The sequence below is a fragment of the Microcaecilia unicolor genome, chromosome 4, assembly GCF_901765095.1.
Source record: "Microcaecilia unicolor chromosome 4, aMicUni1.1, whole genome shotgun sequence".
NCBI lineage: Eukaryota > Metazoa > Chordata > Amphibia > Gymnophiona > Siphonopidae > Microcaecilia > Microcaecilia unicolor.
In genome coordinates, this window is record NC_044034.1 from 201957435 (window position 1) to 201973545 (window position 16111).

Here is a 16111-nt window from a genome sequence, read left to right on the forward strand (position 1 = left end):
TTCTCCGGCAACGAATTCCAGAGTTTAATTATGCGTTGGGTGAAGAAACATTTTCTCCTATTTGTTTTAAATTTACTACACTGTAGTTTCATCGCATGCCCCCTAGTCCTAGTATTTTTGGAAAGTGTGAACAGACGCTTCACATCCACCTGTTCCACTCCACTCATTATTTTATATACCTCTATCATGTCTCCCCTCAGCCGTCTCTTCTCCAAGCTGAATAGCCCTAGCCTCCTTAGTCTTTCTTCATAGGAAAGTTGTCTCATCCCCGCTATCATTTTCATCGCCCTTTGCTGCACCTTTTCCAATTCTACTATATCTTTCTTGAGATGCGGCAACCAGAATTGAACACAATACTCAAGGTGCGGTCGCACCATGGAGCAATACAACGGCATTATAAACATCCTCACACCTGTTCTCCATACCCTTCCTAATAATACCCAACATTCTATTCGCTGTCCTAGCTGCAGCAGCACACTGAGCAGAAGGTTTCAGTGTATTATCAACAACGACACCCAGATCCCTTTCTTGGTCTATAACTCCTAACGTGGAACCTTGCATGACGTAGTTATAATTCGGGTTCTTTTTTCCCACATGCAGCACCTTGCACTTGTTCACGTTAAACGTCATCTGCCATTTAGCCACCCAGTCTCTCAGTCTCGTAAGGTCCTTCTGTAATTTTTCACAATCCTCTCGCGAGTTAACGACTTTGAATAACTTTGTGTCATCAGCAAATTTAATTACCTCGCTGGTTACTCCCATCTCTAAATCGTTTATAAATATATTAAAAAGCAGTGGTCCTAGCACTGACCCCTGAGGAACCCCACTAACTACCCTTCTCCATTGTAACTACTGCCCATTTAACCCCACTCTCTGTTTCCTATCCTTCAACCAGTTTTTAATCCACAAAAGGACATTTCCTCCTATCCCATGACCCTCCAATTTCTCTGTAGCCTTTCATGAGGTACCTTGTCAAATGCCTTTTGAAAATCCAGATACACAATGTCAACCGGCTCCCCTTTGTCCACTGTTTACTCCTTCAAAGAATTGAAGTAAATTGGTCAGACAAGATTTCCCCACACTAAAGCCGTGCTGACTTGGTCTCAGTAATCCATGTCCTTGGATGTGCTCTGTAATATATAGTAACATAGTAGATGACGGCAGAAAAAGACCTGCACGGTCCATCCAGTCTGCCCAACAAGATAAACTCACATGTGCTACTTTTTGTGTATACCTTACCTTGATTTGTACCTGTCCTTTTCAGGGCACAGACTATATAAGTCTGCCCAGCACTATCCCCGCCTCCCAACCACCAGCCCCGCCTCCCACCACCGGCTCTGGCACAGACCATATAAGTCTGCCCAGCACCATCCCTGCCTCCCGCCACCGGCTCTGCCACCGGCTTTGCCACCCAATCTTGGCTAAGCTCCTTAGGATCCATTCGTTCTGTAATTTTGTTTTTAATAATAGCCTCTACCATTTTCCCTGGCACCGACCTCAGACTCACCGGTCTATAATTTCCTGGATCTCCCCTGGAACCTTTTTTAATAATCGGTGTTACATTGGCCACCCTCCAATCTTCCGGTACCACGCTCGATTTTAAGGATAAATTGCATATCACTAACAGTAGCTCCGCAAGCTCATTTTTCAGTTCTATCAGTACTCTAGGATGAATACTATCTGGTCCAGGAGATTTGCTACTCTTCAGTTTGCTGAACTGTCCCATTACATCCTCCAGGTTTACCGTGAATTCAGTAAGTTTCTCTGACTCATCCACTTGAAATACCATATCCGACACCGGTATCCCACCCAAATCTTCCTCGGTGAAGACCGAAGCAAAGAATTCATTTAATCTCTCTGCTACGTCTTTGTCTTCCTTGATCGCCCCTTTTACCCCTCGGTCGTCCAGCGGTCCAACCGATTCTTTTGCCGGCTTCCTGCTTTTGATATACCGAAAAAAGTTTTACTATGTTTTTTTTGCCTCTATGCTATCTTTTTTTCATAATCTCTCTTGGCCTTCTTTATCTACGCCTTGCATTTGCTTTGACACTCCTTATGCTGCTTCTTGTTATTTTCAGATGGTTCCTTCTTCCATTTTCTGAAGGCGTTTCTTTTAGCCCTAATAGCTTCCTTCACCTCACTTTTCAACCATGCCAGCTGTCTCTTGGACTTCCGTCTTTCTTTTCTAATTTGCGGAATATGTTTGGCCTGGGCCTCCAGGATGGTACTTTTGAACAGCATCCACACCTGTTGTACAGTTTTTACCCTCTCAGTTGCCCCTCTTTTTTGACCGTTCTTCTCATTCTATCATAGTCTCCTTTTTTAAAGTTAAATGCTAACGTATTTGACTGCCTATGTATAGTTACTTCAAGGTTGATATCAAAACTGATCATATTATGATCACTGTTATCAAGCAGCCCCAGTACCATAACGTCCCTCACTAGATCATGCACTCCACTAAGGACCAAGTCTAGAATTTTTCCTTCTCTCGTCGGCTCCTGCACCAGCTGCTCCATAAAGCTGTCCTTGATTTACATTTACCCAGTCTATATTTGGGTAATTGAAGTCACCCATTATTATCGCATTGCCCATTTTGTTTGCGTCTCTGATTTTTTTTAATCATTTCTGCATCTACCTGCTCATCCTGGCAAGGCGGACGGTAGTACACTCCTATCACCGTCCTTTTCCCTTTTATACATGGAATTTCAACCCACAATGATTCAAAGGTGTGATTTGTGTCCTGCTGAATTTGTAATCTATCTGAGTCAAGGCTCTCGTTAATATACAATGCTACCCCTCCACCACTCCGGTCCAGCCTATCACTACGATATACTTTGTACCCCGGTATGACAGTGTCCCACTGGTTATCCTCCTTCCACCAGGTCTCAGTAATGCCTATTATGTCCAATTTTTCATTTAGTGCAATATATTCCAACTCTCCCATCTTATTTCTTAGACTTCTAGCATTTGCATATAGACATTTCAGAGTATGTTTGTTGTTCCTATTTGCATGATGCTTAGTGCTTGACACTATTGATTTGCCATCTTTTGTCTCATCTTTAGTTGTATTTAAGGGCACCTGGCCTACCACGGTCTCTTGTGCAACCTCACCATCCAGAAACCCTATCTTCCCTGTTTGTGAGGTATCCTTGCAAGATACCTTATCCCGAACCATGCGCTGTTGTGCGACTGTCGGCCTTTCCCCCATATTTAGTTTAAAAGCTGCTCTCTTTTTTGAATGCCTATGCCAGCAGCCTGGTCCCACCCTGGGTAAGATGGAGCCTATCATTTCGGAATAGGCTCCCCCTTCCCCAGAACGTTGCTCAGTTCCTAACAAATCTAAAACCCTCCTCCCTGCACCATCGTGTCATCCACGCATTGAGACGCCGGAGCTCTGCCTGTCTCTTGGGGCCTACGCGTGGAACGGGTAGTATTTCAGAAAATGCCACCCTAGAGGATCTGGATTTGAGCTTTCTTCCTAAAAGCCTAAATTTGGCTTCCAGAACCTCTCTCCAACATTTTCCTCCGTCATTGGTACCCACATGTACCAAGACAGCCGGCTCCTCCCCAGCACTATCTAAAATCCTGTCCAGGTGCCGCGTGAGGTCCGCCATCTTCGCACCAGGCAGGCAAGTCACCAGGCGATCCTCCCATCCACCAGCCACCCAGCTATCTACATTCCTAATGATTGAATCGCCAAGTATGACAGCTGTTCTAACCTTTTCCTCCCGGTCATCCATTGGAGATATATCCTCGGTGCGAGAGGATAGTACATCTTCTGGTGGGTAGGCCCTGGCTACAGGAGTACTTCCTACTTCACCTTCTGGGAGACCTCCCTCCTCCAAGGTAGCACAGAGGCTACCTGACTGGAGGTGGGACCTCTCTACAACATCCCTGTAGGTTCCCTCTATGTATTTCTCTATCTCCCTCATCTCTACCAAATCTGCAACTCTAGCCTCGAGGGAACGAACACGCTCTCTGAGATCTAGCAGCTCTTTGCATCGGGCACACACGTATGACATCTCACCAACTGGGAAGATAATCATACATATGGCACTCAACGCAAAAGACTGGGTAGCACCCTCTCGCTGCTGGACTGCTGACTCCATCTTAGTGTTTCAAGTTTCTCAATTTTGTAATAGTTGCTACAGTATTAAGAATTTCAGTCTGATATAAAGTGATTTTAGTTTATATATTGCATGATCCTTGTAGTGATAACTACTTAAATGGTAATGAATGTATATAGTTCTATAAGAGCACTCCTAGCTTATTACCCTAATTACACTACTTGCTATAAATGTAGTGCTGTCCTGGGGGGGGGGGGGGGAGACTAAATTAGATCCTATACTGCCTGTCAGACTCTATCTGTTACTGCAAGTTAATGGGATTACTTCACTCAGTAAAAAACCCAGCACCTTCAAAACAACTCCAACACAAAGAAAAACAATTTACCAGCACAGAATTTTAACACAGTTTTAAAAGAAACTACCAGCCCCTGAATTAAAACTAGCAGTATAGAGTAGAAAAAAAGAGAGGACTTAGAGAGGAAATACCCTCAGCAGTGAAAGAATAGCGTTTTTTTCTTTGTTTTTTATGTTTGATTTAGTTGAGATTTAGAGGCAGACAGTTTTAAGAAAAAGCTTTAAAGAGAAAGAAATGTTTTACAACACAGGCAGCCTTAGCCACCAAACAAACCAGCCCTTGAAGATCCCCAGCAATTCCAAGGCAAGTGAAGATCTGTTTTTCCCTCCCCATTTCTAAACAAACTACCCAGCTGTACCCAAATTCACCCCTCCTCCCCTGTTAGACTTTCCTTCCAGCTTATAATCGAAAGAGAAAAACGCATATATTTCGACCCAAATCGGGAGATGGGCGTTTTTTTCGTAAAGGCGCCCAAATCGGTATAATCGAAAGCCGATTTTGGGCGTTTCCAACTTCAATCCGTCGCAGAAACGGGTAAAGTTGATGGGGCGTGTCGGAGGCGTGGTGAAGGTGGGACTGGGGCGTGGTTATCAGCCGAGGAGAGATGGGCGTCTTTAGCTGATAATCGAAAAGAAAGGCGTTTTTACTGCGATTTTGGGTCACTTTTTTTGGACCCTTTTTTTCACGAACAAGTCCCAAAAAAGTGCCCCAACTGCCCAGATGACCACTGGAGGGAATTGGGGATGACGTCCCCGGACTCCCCCAGTGGTCACTAACCCCCTCCCACCAAAAAATCCCCACTTTAAAAACTTTTTTCCCAGCCTGTATGCCAGCCTCAAATGCCATACCCACCTCCATGTCAGCAAAATGTGTTCGATCCTCTCACAGCCTTTCCCTGGGTCAGATGTGGCTCTCGGGTGCACTACAGGGTCATATCAGCATTGCATTGTGGTGGGTGTAGGGTATTGGGCTCCGTGATTTCATTAGCTTGTGTTAGTCTCATGATGTTGGTAATGTGGCTGAAAGAGGGCATTGTACAGCATTCTGCGGCTCTGACCTACTGCTCATCTCAGTACCAGGGAGACTCGTTGCCAGTGGGGCACAACCTCTGCAGTTAACTATGAGTAAACGTGCTTATTCCAATAAAGGACGTTTTCGGAGAGATTAGTCTTCAGGTGTCAACTGCTGTGCCAATGTTATACAGCAGCAACAAGTCTAGAGGCTGCGTGTATGCAGGTCCCTGGAGCACTTTTAGTGGGTACCGCAGTGCACTTCAGCCAGGGTGACCCAGGCCTGCCCACCCCCCTACCTGTAACCTTGTGCTGGTAAATGGGAGGCCTCCAAAACCCACTGTACCCACATGTAGGTGCCCCCTTCACCACTAAGAGCTATGGTAGTGTTGTACATTTGTGGGTAGTGGGTTTTGGGGGAGGGGGGTTGGGAGCTCAGCACCCGTGGTAAGGAAGCTATGCACGTGGGAGCTTTTTCTGAAGTCCACTGCACTGACCTAGGGTGCCCAGTTGATGTCTTGGCATATCAGGGGGGCGAGTGTACTACGAATCCTGGCCCCTCCCACGACCAAATGGCTCGGATTAGGACGTTTTTGAGCTGGGCGGTTTTAGTTTCCATTATCGCTAAAAAAAGTCCTTTGCTATTTGAATTTCAGTGCTGTTAAATGTGTATATTTTTGATCCTGTTTCATGGTAATCTTAATCAATTATTAGGTTTCAATTTGTTGTTTTCAAGTTTTCCTCTTTCATTGTATTTATATTTATACTTGTACATTTTTACTATTGTTATGCTGTTAACATAATTGTAAGTTTGATGTTAAACTGTACCTACTGTACACCACGTTGGGTCGGTTAATAAATCCAAAAAAATAAAATAAATAGTCAAAATAGGGTACCTTGTTGGATGGCATTTTTTTGCACCCTCCCCTCTTTTTTTGGTTGCTTTAGAAGACATTTTAATTCGTTTAGGGGCCCTTTTACAGTGTGGCGGTAAGCCCAACGCGAGCTTACCGCTCGCTCTTCTGGGATTACTGCCTGCCCAGTGTGGCCACCGGCGGTAGTCCTGCCCAAAGTATGTGCCATTTCTGGGGAAAAAGAAAACCCCTGGAAATGGCTTGAGCACTGGCTTGTTACTGCCAGGTTAGCACAGGAGCCCTAATCACCACCTCAATGGGTGGCAGTAAGGGCTCCCGGTCACATGGCCACAGTGTCTGTATGTGTCTGGGGGCTTTTTACCCACTGCAGTAAAAAGGGCCCTGGTACACAGGAAAAAAGGAACCCTGCCACTAGCACAGGGCCCTTTATCTCACAGCTTGGTGAAAGGACCCCTTAATGTCATTTTGGGGGATAATTTTGAAAGGTGTGTTTCACCATGAGTGATTTTTTTTATGTGTATATCTTTTACAGTATGAGATGGTTAGTTAAAGATTGCTGAGTGAAAGTTCTTATGATGTATTAACCTTTATGAGATTATAAAGCTGTTGGGCTTAATAAGTCTCTTGAGTGAGTTTAGTGCTGGTGAGCACTTTTGTGCACTTCAGATACTGTTGTTTTATAGAGTATTTTTTACATAACATTTTTTTCTATGCTGTGGCATTATTCAGGCTCCTACTGAGGTTTATACACGTGTGTTTATCTTTTTTGAGAGCATTTTTGTGGCTTTGGTAACTTATATCTCTCCTTGTATTTTTTGTGTTGTGGTTTAGGTAAATTAAATGGAACATGTAATGGAAGTCAGAGAAGGCATCCATAACTGCAAAGTGATTATATTGCTAACCTACCACTTCTCTTTTCCAGATGAAGGACGTTTTCTTCTTTCTTTTTTTCCTGAGTGTATGGCTCATTGCTTATGGAGTGACAACTCAAGCTTTGCTTCACCCACATGAAAACAGAGCTGAATGGATCTTCAGGAGGGTTCTCTACCGTCCTTATCTTCACATATTTGGGCAGATCCCATTGGAGGAAATAGATGGTAAACAGAAAATTTGTATCATTCATCTGATGACCATGGATGTATAAAAATGTCATTTTCTTTCTGTACTAGTATTTTAGCAAACAATTGAAAGTTAATGCGTTTCTGCCAAAGGTTTTAACTGGCAAGAAATGTCTCTCTCTTTGTACTTGGATGCACTTAAGGTAGAAAATGAAAATAGGGCATATGAGAGTACGAGTAAAAGTCAGAGATGATGAGTTATATCAGTCTCTATATTTAAGATCTCTAAGCCCTCTCTTTCCATTGTAGGATGAATACATGGTGAAGTGATTGGTCTAGCACATTCAGTACATTTATTATGCATTCATTCTATCATGTCTGTGGATTTATTGGGCCCTTTTACAAAGGCGCGTTTAGGCGCTATGCTCATGCAGCATGCGCCTCAATGAGACTACTGCCAGGCTACCATGCCCCCTGGTGGTAATATTAGATTTGGCGCACACCTATAACGCCTGGATGATTTATTTATTTCCTCCTATGCGCGTCATTTTTGGTGGTAATCGGCAGTTGGTGCTTGCAGGACACACTAATATATATGCACTCACTTATATTTTTTGAGGGGCATGTCAGTGATGCAAGTACTCACACAGTAATATTGTGGATAAAGATGAGCCAGTTGATACTGTGTATATGGATTTTCAAAAGGCATTTGACAAGTACCTCATGAAAGACTTGAGGAAATTAGAAAGTCAATGGGATCAATCTAATCTAATCTGTAGCTTCTATACTGGTGCAGATCACAGCTGGAGGTTCAAGTTGGTTTACATAAGGGAACAGTTCGAATAGGGAGAACTAGGGAAAGGAGGGGATAGGAGGCAATGCCCTATTGTGGATTAAAAACTGGTTAAAAGATAGAAAACAGAGAGTGGATTAAATGGTCAGTATTCTCAATGGAGAAGGGTATGTAGTGGGGTTTCCCAGGGGTCTGTGCTGGAAACTCTGCTTTTAACATATTTATAATGATCTAGAGATGGGAATAACTAGTGAGGTAATTAAATTTGCTGATGACACAAAGTTATTCAAAGTTATTAAATCGCAAGAGGATTGTGAAAAACTGCAAGGCGACCTTATGAGACTGGGAGACTGGGCATCCAAATGGCAGATGACTTTTAATGTGAGCAAGAGCAAAGTGATGCATGTCGGAAAGAGGAACCCAAACCATAGTTATATGATGCAAGGGACTAGGAGGCAAGCCTAGAAGCTACTAAGTAGTAAATTTAAAATGAATTGAAGAAAATATTTCTTCACTCATTGAGTAATTAAACTCTGGAACTCGTTGCCAAAGAATGTGGTAAAAGCAGTTAACTTAGGCAGGGTTTAAAAAGAGTTGGATAATTCCTAAAAGAAAAGTCCATAAGCCATTATTAAGATGGACTTGGGAAAATCCACTGCATATTCTAAGGTAAGCAGCATAAAATCTGTTTTGCTGTTCTGGGATCTTGCCAGGTACTTGTGACCTGAATTGGCCACTGTTCGAAACAAGACACTGGACTTGATGAACCTTTGGTCTGAACCAGTATGGCGATGCTTATGCTCTTATGAATGTGCAACAGCAACAGGAAGTGTAGTGAGGTCACAAAGACAAGGAAACCAAGCTATTTCATCACAAAATTATTGCCTATTATGGGAAGACTTGACAGAAACTGTGTTTTGGAACACAATAGTGGTGCCAGCCATCAGGAGTTAGGATGCCTTATCAATTGGCAATGCTAGATGGACAATGCAATAACTGGATGAGCATAGCAGTCATCCAGTATAATACAAATATTGAGTTGCAAAAGGCAGCGGCATCTCGCATATAGCATGAAGCTTCTCTCATGCTATATGCAAGACACCACTGCTTTGTGAAGCCCAATATTTTATACTGGATTGACTATACGCTCATTCTGTTATTGCATTGTCTATCTAGAATTGCCATTTGATAAGGGATCAAACTCCTGAGGCAAGCATACTTGCAAGCACAGGCCGTCGTGTCTTCCCGCAGTAAGCAATAAAGTTGTGAATATTGTAAAGGGGCCCTCTTCTACCGCATGGGGGAAGGAGGCCCACAGGCTCGCTACTCCTGGATTCCTGGAACAACACTGTGGACACCGGAACAAAGGATCAAGAAAGTTTTATTCGCAGGGGGTTTGCAAATCCATAAAAACCCTGTAATAGTGTCCACCCGGATAAGGCCCCCAGGCCTTATCCCCCTTGTTCAGAGAAAAAAAAAAAGTACAAAACAAATCATAGAACAACAATCCTCAGGATATCTCCTCCAAAATAAACACAGTCCTTGGAACACAGTCTTTCTACTCACTCAGGATTTACTAGGCCCAAAGGATCCTTCCAGCCACCTTCAGTTCCACTAGTGTTCAGGCCCCCTATGGGGGTTTTTAATTCTTCCCTATTAAAGGGTGTCACTGTCCCACAGGGCCCAGCAGATCTCTCCTACCACCCCATAACTCAAAACAATAGCCCTGGTCAGTAATAGCCAGCCACCTGCCTTCTCCTCTCCCAACTGGTATACCTCTAGGTGGGGGCAGGGCTGGCAGTTTCTCCCCCTTCCAACTCTCAGGACCTTCTTCAGTACCTTCAGGGACTACGCAGAGCAACCCTGGCAGACTCCCATTCCATGGAAGCCGGCTCTTCCTCCTTAGGCTGTTCTAGGGCCAGGCTCCTTCCTTCCGCCACATACTCCATGGCCTCTCTGTCATCATTCATCTCCTCTCTTCCCTGGTGATCCAAAGTGTCCAGGAAATCTGCTCTCCCCTTCTCACAGCTGGGAGGAATTATATATTGACGGTGAAGCCAGGGAAACTGAGCTTCATCCTTCCATCTCCCCCTAGTGGAGAAAGGAGTACCTTGCTCACCTCGCCTCGAGCCTGGGCTCCCCCTAGTGGGAAGGGAGTTCCATTCCCTATTTTCTGGCCTCCCCTCCTCCTCTTACAAGGGCTTCTGGGACCTGTAGTTCAGGACCTGACTGCTTCTTTGGGGAATACAGAATGTTAGCCTTGTCACAATATTATATGCTTGTTTTCCTCGTCTTTTGTGGCCTTGCTTCCACTTTCTGTTGCATGTGCTAATGGTAACATTACCACACTGCCATAAATTAAAAATAGGAAATAGGGATTTTTTTTTTTTTACAGCCACTGTAAAAATGGCCTTAGTGCACAGGAAAATCCACATAAGGGTGTGGTAAGGTCAATTCTTACCGCAGCTTAGTAAAAAGATCCCTAAATTTTTTCCCCCAAAGCATCTGTCCATCCTATCTTTCCTAAACAATCTAGAAACCAATCAGCCAGTTTCAACCTTATTTCCTTGAAGCAGTGGCTCTTTCAGTTCAAACTTTTCAAAATTCCTGAGTAATTTTAACAGTAATTAGATAACCTGAAATACACAAGTGATAGGTATGAGAGAGATTTTGTATACAATGTTGTTTGCAAACTAACTCTTACAATGTTTGTCTGAAACAATCCATAAACTTCAAATTGAGCATTCCATGCAATCCAGTGTTTATAAATCTGAATAATGTTTATGTGTGCTTCGTTGTATAACATAAAGCAGCACATATTATTTATAAAGATTTAAGAGGTATTAAAGTTGATAGTTCAACCATCCTGTGAGGCACATAAAAGACTTTATTTAAACAGTGGGATGTAAAATCTTTAACTTTAACTTTTATATGGGGCCTTCCAATAAGTGTACACTGTTATGTACATATATCAAAAGAAATGACTCAGAAGTAATCACATTAAATCAATTAAACAGAGACCAGTGTGATTTAGAAGTTGCTCACATTTACTAGTGTGTGATCTCAAAGCTACTGAATGGAAAGAAGAGTTGAGTATCCTGTACACACCTATAAGGTCTGCCCACTGTCCGTAAGATAATTTCATTTCATTTATTAAAACATATTCACAAGCCGATCAGCACATTACAACCGGACTGGCATTATGATTAACTAAAAAAAAAAAAAATCAACAACACAAATTGACAAATACCAAGTGAAACTTAACCTACCCAGCATTCTTATAACATTCTTAAAACACAGGAAGGCTTTATTAGGATCCAGAACTTAATGAAAACTTGACTTTCTCATGAAAAATCTTCAGATCTGTCTCAAATCTTATTGCTGATGGTAATGTGTTCTAAATGCTGGGGCTGACTATTGACAAGCCTTGTTCATGAATACAGCCTTCATGTGCTAAACAAGAGGAAGGGAAAGTGAAATGGGACTTGATATACTGAACACAAAAAGTGGGAGAGTGACCAAGGATACCAGAAACTGGAGGATGTTCTTTAATCAAAAGTTTATTAGAAGTTTGAAGACTCGACACAACGTCGTGTTTCGGCCGTCAGGCCTGCATCAGGAGTCTGCTGTGCAGGGTGTTGTAGAGCAATGATGATAGAAGATACTTTGAAGATGTCACAACAGTCTCTTGCACAAAAAGTAATTGACTGATGATGAGGATGATTCTTCAACAATGGCGTGATAGTCTTGATATACTGCCTTTCTGAGGTTTTTGCAACTACATTCAAAGCAGTTTACATATATTCAGGTACTTATTTTGTACCAGGGGCAATGAAAGGTTAAGTGACTTGCCCAGAGTCACATTGAGCTGCAGTAGGAATTGAACTCAGTTCCCCAAGATCAAAGTCCACTGCACTAACCACTAGGCTACTCCCTGCCTCTGCTCTGGAACCTATGTAGAAAGCAGCAATGGGCTTAGCCACAAATTTACTGTGGCTTGAACTCAGGTTGTGATATATCGAGTGATGCAAAGAGGAATTGCACTTGGGTGTTAGCTCCTGAAGGAAGACACAGCCTTAGGTTGAGTGAAATGTATGCTAAAGGGATAATTAAGGTATTATATGCAGTGCAGGGAGTAAGCCACCCACTTCTGATTTGCACACAATGCAAGAATTTTTTTGTCTGGTCTGGGGCTGTGTGGAATGTTCTGCAGAGAGGATTTGTTGTCAATCCTTCACATTTACAGACAGATGATCAAAACCCCACGCTGTTCCAAACAGTGCTCCAAAAATAGCGCTGGAACAGCATGGGGCATTATTAGACCTATGATCAGAGATAATTGCATGCAAATTTAAGCATACAAATATCTCTGATCATGGGGTAGAAGTGCGGGAGCATTGTGCCTGAGCATGCACTCAGTACAATTCTCCCGCACTTGTTTGACAGGTCTGGGCTGGGCTGTCAGACCCCCAACTACTCCTGCCCCAAGCAATGGGGGCTGGAGGTCCAGCGGACCTCCGGTCCCCCAGATGATCCCCCCCAGGTTCAGGGAGGGCTGGAGATTCATCCTCCCCTAACTCCCCCAGCAAAGGGTCCAAGGTGGCCTGGTGGGTGACCACCCCCCCCCCCAGTGACAGGGGGGCTGGAGGTCCACTGGACCTCTGGACCCCCCCCCTGATGACCCCCCCACCCCGGGATCAGGGAGGGCTGAAGATCTGGTGGGTCTCCAGCCCCCCCAACTCCCCCAGCAAAGGGACCCTGGTGGCCTAGTGGGCGACCAACCAACCCTCCCACCCCCAGCGACAGGGGGGCCGGAGGTCCGCTGGACCTCCAGTTCCCCCCGACGACCCCCCCCCAGGTTCATGGAGGGCTGGAGATCCGGTGGGTCTCCAGCCCCACCTAGTCCCCCAGCAAGGGGTCCCTGGTGGGCCAGACTCCCCTACCTTGTGTGTGGGAAGAGGGGAGGGTAGCCTGCTTCCCTCCTCTTCCTGCGACACCGCAAAATGGCGGCACCCAGCCCTGCCCAGTGTATCCTGGGATGCGCTGGGCAGGGCTATACACCATATAACGGAGAAACTTATGGAATGCATTACCCACTTCTCTTCTTTTAGAAATTTGCTTGGACAAATTTAAGGCTGCCCTTAAAACCTTTCTATTCAAAGACACATTTGATTAATATATCCACATTTCCTAAGATGCTCAGGTTCAGTGGCGTCGCGAGGGCAGCTGACACCCGGGGTGGGTCGCCGCTGGCGCACCCCCCCAGGTGTAGCACAACCCCCCCCCCCCCGCGAGAACATACCTGGAGGGCGGGGCGGGAGGGAGGGCCAATCCGCCGAGTGCACGCCACTGGGGGGTGTCGGCGCCTTGCTGGTTCCTTGCTCTCTCTGCCCCGGAACAGGAAGTAACCTGTTCCGGGGCAGAGAGAGCAAGGAACCAGCGAGGCGCCGACACCCCCCAGCGGCGTGCACCCGGGGCGGACCGCCCCACCGCCCCCCCTTCCTACACCACTGCTCAGGTTGATCTCTTTTAGTATTAGAACCTTTCTCTAACCTCATTTGCAACCCTCTTTAACTAGTCCCTTATTTTCTTACTCCTTTTACTCTATCTTATCTATCTATATGTTCCATCTTTGCTTACACCCTATGCTGTCTATTAAAATGTTTTATTGTGTATTGTGTTGGCACTGTACTGTAGCATACTATGCCATACTTTGTATTGTTGTTTGAATATTTTTACTGCTTTAATTGTCTATTGCTTATGTTTGACTTATTTTTGCTGTACACCACCTTGAGTGAATTCCTTCAAAAAGGCGGTAAATAAATCCTAATAAATAAATTAAATAAATAAATTAGCTACAATATGCACAGGAATGGATGCTCCCAATGCCAGCCTGTAGACCACAGACCTCCCACTTCTTTGTCACCTCTTCTCTATCTTCTTTTTTCAAACAAATATTGTAGTTCCATTCCTGCTTCCTTGTGCTCCTACATTCCCTTTGTCTATCCTCTTATGTTATTTTAAGATTATATAAACTGCTCAGAGAACACCTGATGGGTGATATATCAAGTCCCTAATAAACTTGTAACTTGAAATTTACGGTTTTCCACACATCAAATATTTGTGTCATTAATTTCTACCATTCCACGGTATTACAAGTTCAGTCATCTCAGTCTCACGCACAGACATCTACACATTGCTCTACTGTGAATCTTTCCATATTGGCCCCTCTGTGAGCAGTGTTTACTAAGATAAATAAAGACAGTGGTTGCAATAAATATAAAGAACTGCAGAATGAGGCTTATGCATCATCACCACTGAGACACAGATTATGCTAAGCCAGTCATTCCCAACCTATTCCTCAGGGCACACCTAGTCCCATCGGAGTTTCAGGATATCCACAATGAATATGCATGAGATTGAGGCAGTGCATGCAAATCAACTGTATGCAAATCTAACTCATGAATATTCATTGTGGATATCCTGAAAACTCGAAGGGACTAGGTGTGCCCCTAGGACTGAATTGAGAATGGCTGTGCTAAGCTGTAGAAGAGAAAATCCAAAGGGAGATGTGCAGGAATCATCTAATTACAGGCCAATGGCATCAATTCCTCTATTGGTCAAACTGATGGAGAGTTGGGTCACAGAAAAACTGGTTAATTATTTGGAGAAATTTCAAATATTGCACCAATCGCAGTCTGATTTTCAGAAGGGTTTCAGTATGGAAACCATCCTTATGTCATTACTCACTACAGCCCAGAAGATGTTAAGGTGTCCTTTTACTAAGGTGCACCAAAAAATGGCCTGCACTGGTGTAGACATATATATTGGATACGTGCAGGTCCATTTTTCAGCGCGCCTGCAAAAAAGGCCTTTTTTTGGCCTAAAATGGACATGCGGCAAAATAAAAATTGGGGCGAGCCGATTTTGGGACTGAGAGCTTACCACTACCTATTGAGCTAGCGGTACATTCTCACACATTAACCGGGTGTTAATGGTCTATGTGTGTACAGCCGATTACCGCCCAGTTAGTGCCATGTGCCTGAAAATTTCCAGCACGCTTAGTGGACGCGTGTAAAGAATTAAATTACTGCCGGGGTCATGCAGTAGCCATAATGTAGTTCAAAATTGATGCACCTAGGACATGTGTATGCGCCTACATGGCTTAGTAAAAGGGCCCCTAAGTTTAGAACAGTTTGCAGTTTGTAGTACAGTTTGATTTAAAAAGTGCCTTTGATTTGGTGGATCATACTCTTTTGTTATGTCTATTGGATTTTTTTGGTATCTTGGGTCCTGTTTTGTATTGGATCAGATATTTTCTAGATAGATCATAGAGGGTGAAAATGTGTGGGGAAATGGCGAAGCCTTGGAGAATTACTTGTGGGGTCCCTTAGGGCTCCCCATTATCCCCAACACTGTTTAGTATCCTAATGCAACCATTAGCAGAATGTCTGGATAACTTGAAGATTCAATCATATATGCTGAAACTACTATTGGAAATGCAGGACATGAATCTGCTTTTTATGATTGTTTAGATTTAGTCGATTCATGGGTTTTTGCACATAAACTGAAACTTAATTTATTGCACTTGTATCCCATATTTTCCCACATATTTGCAGGCTCAATGTAGCTCAATAAAGAGAAAACAAAGTTTTTATGGGTAGGTCCACTGTTACCTCTGAGTGATATGATGCTACAAGTTAATAATTTTCAAATGAATCTGGATAGTTCTTCCAGAATTCTGGCAGTTGATGAGGTGGATAGTCAATAATCTTTAGGTACCCAAGTTCATAAGGTTCTAAGAGATTCTTTTTTTGTTACTAAATAAATTAAGAATGATTAAGAAACGTTTTAATTTGTCTTCTTTTAAATTGTTGGTTCAGGTTTTGATACTTTCAAAACTGGACTATTACAACTCTATTTATATTGATTGTACAAAGTTGCTGAAATCTA

General features: G+C 43.6%; 1 protein-coding gene across 1 annotated transcript in view; it reads left to right on the top strand.

Moving 5' to 3' along the window:
- Positions 1-16111, top strand: part of TRPM5 (transient receptor potential cation channel subfamily M member 5) — a 267814-nt gene that overhangs the window by 164641 nt on the left and 87062 nt on the right. Inside the window, exon 18 of the mRNA XM_030201129.1 lies at positions 7230-7404. Coding sequence (XP_030056989.1) covers positions 7230-7404 — 175 coding nt within the window. The remainder of the gene's footprint in view (positions 1-7229; positions 7405-16111) is intronic.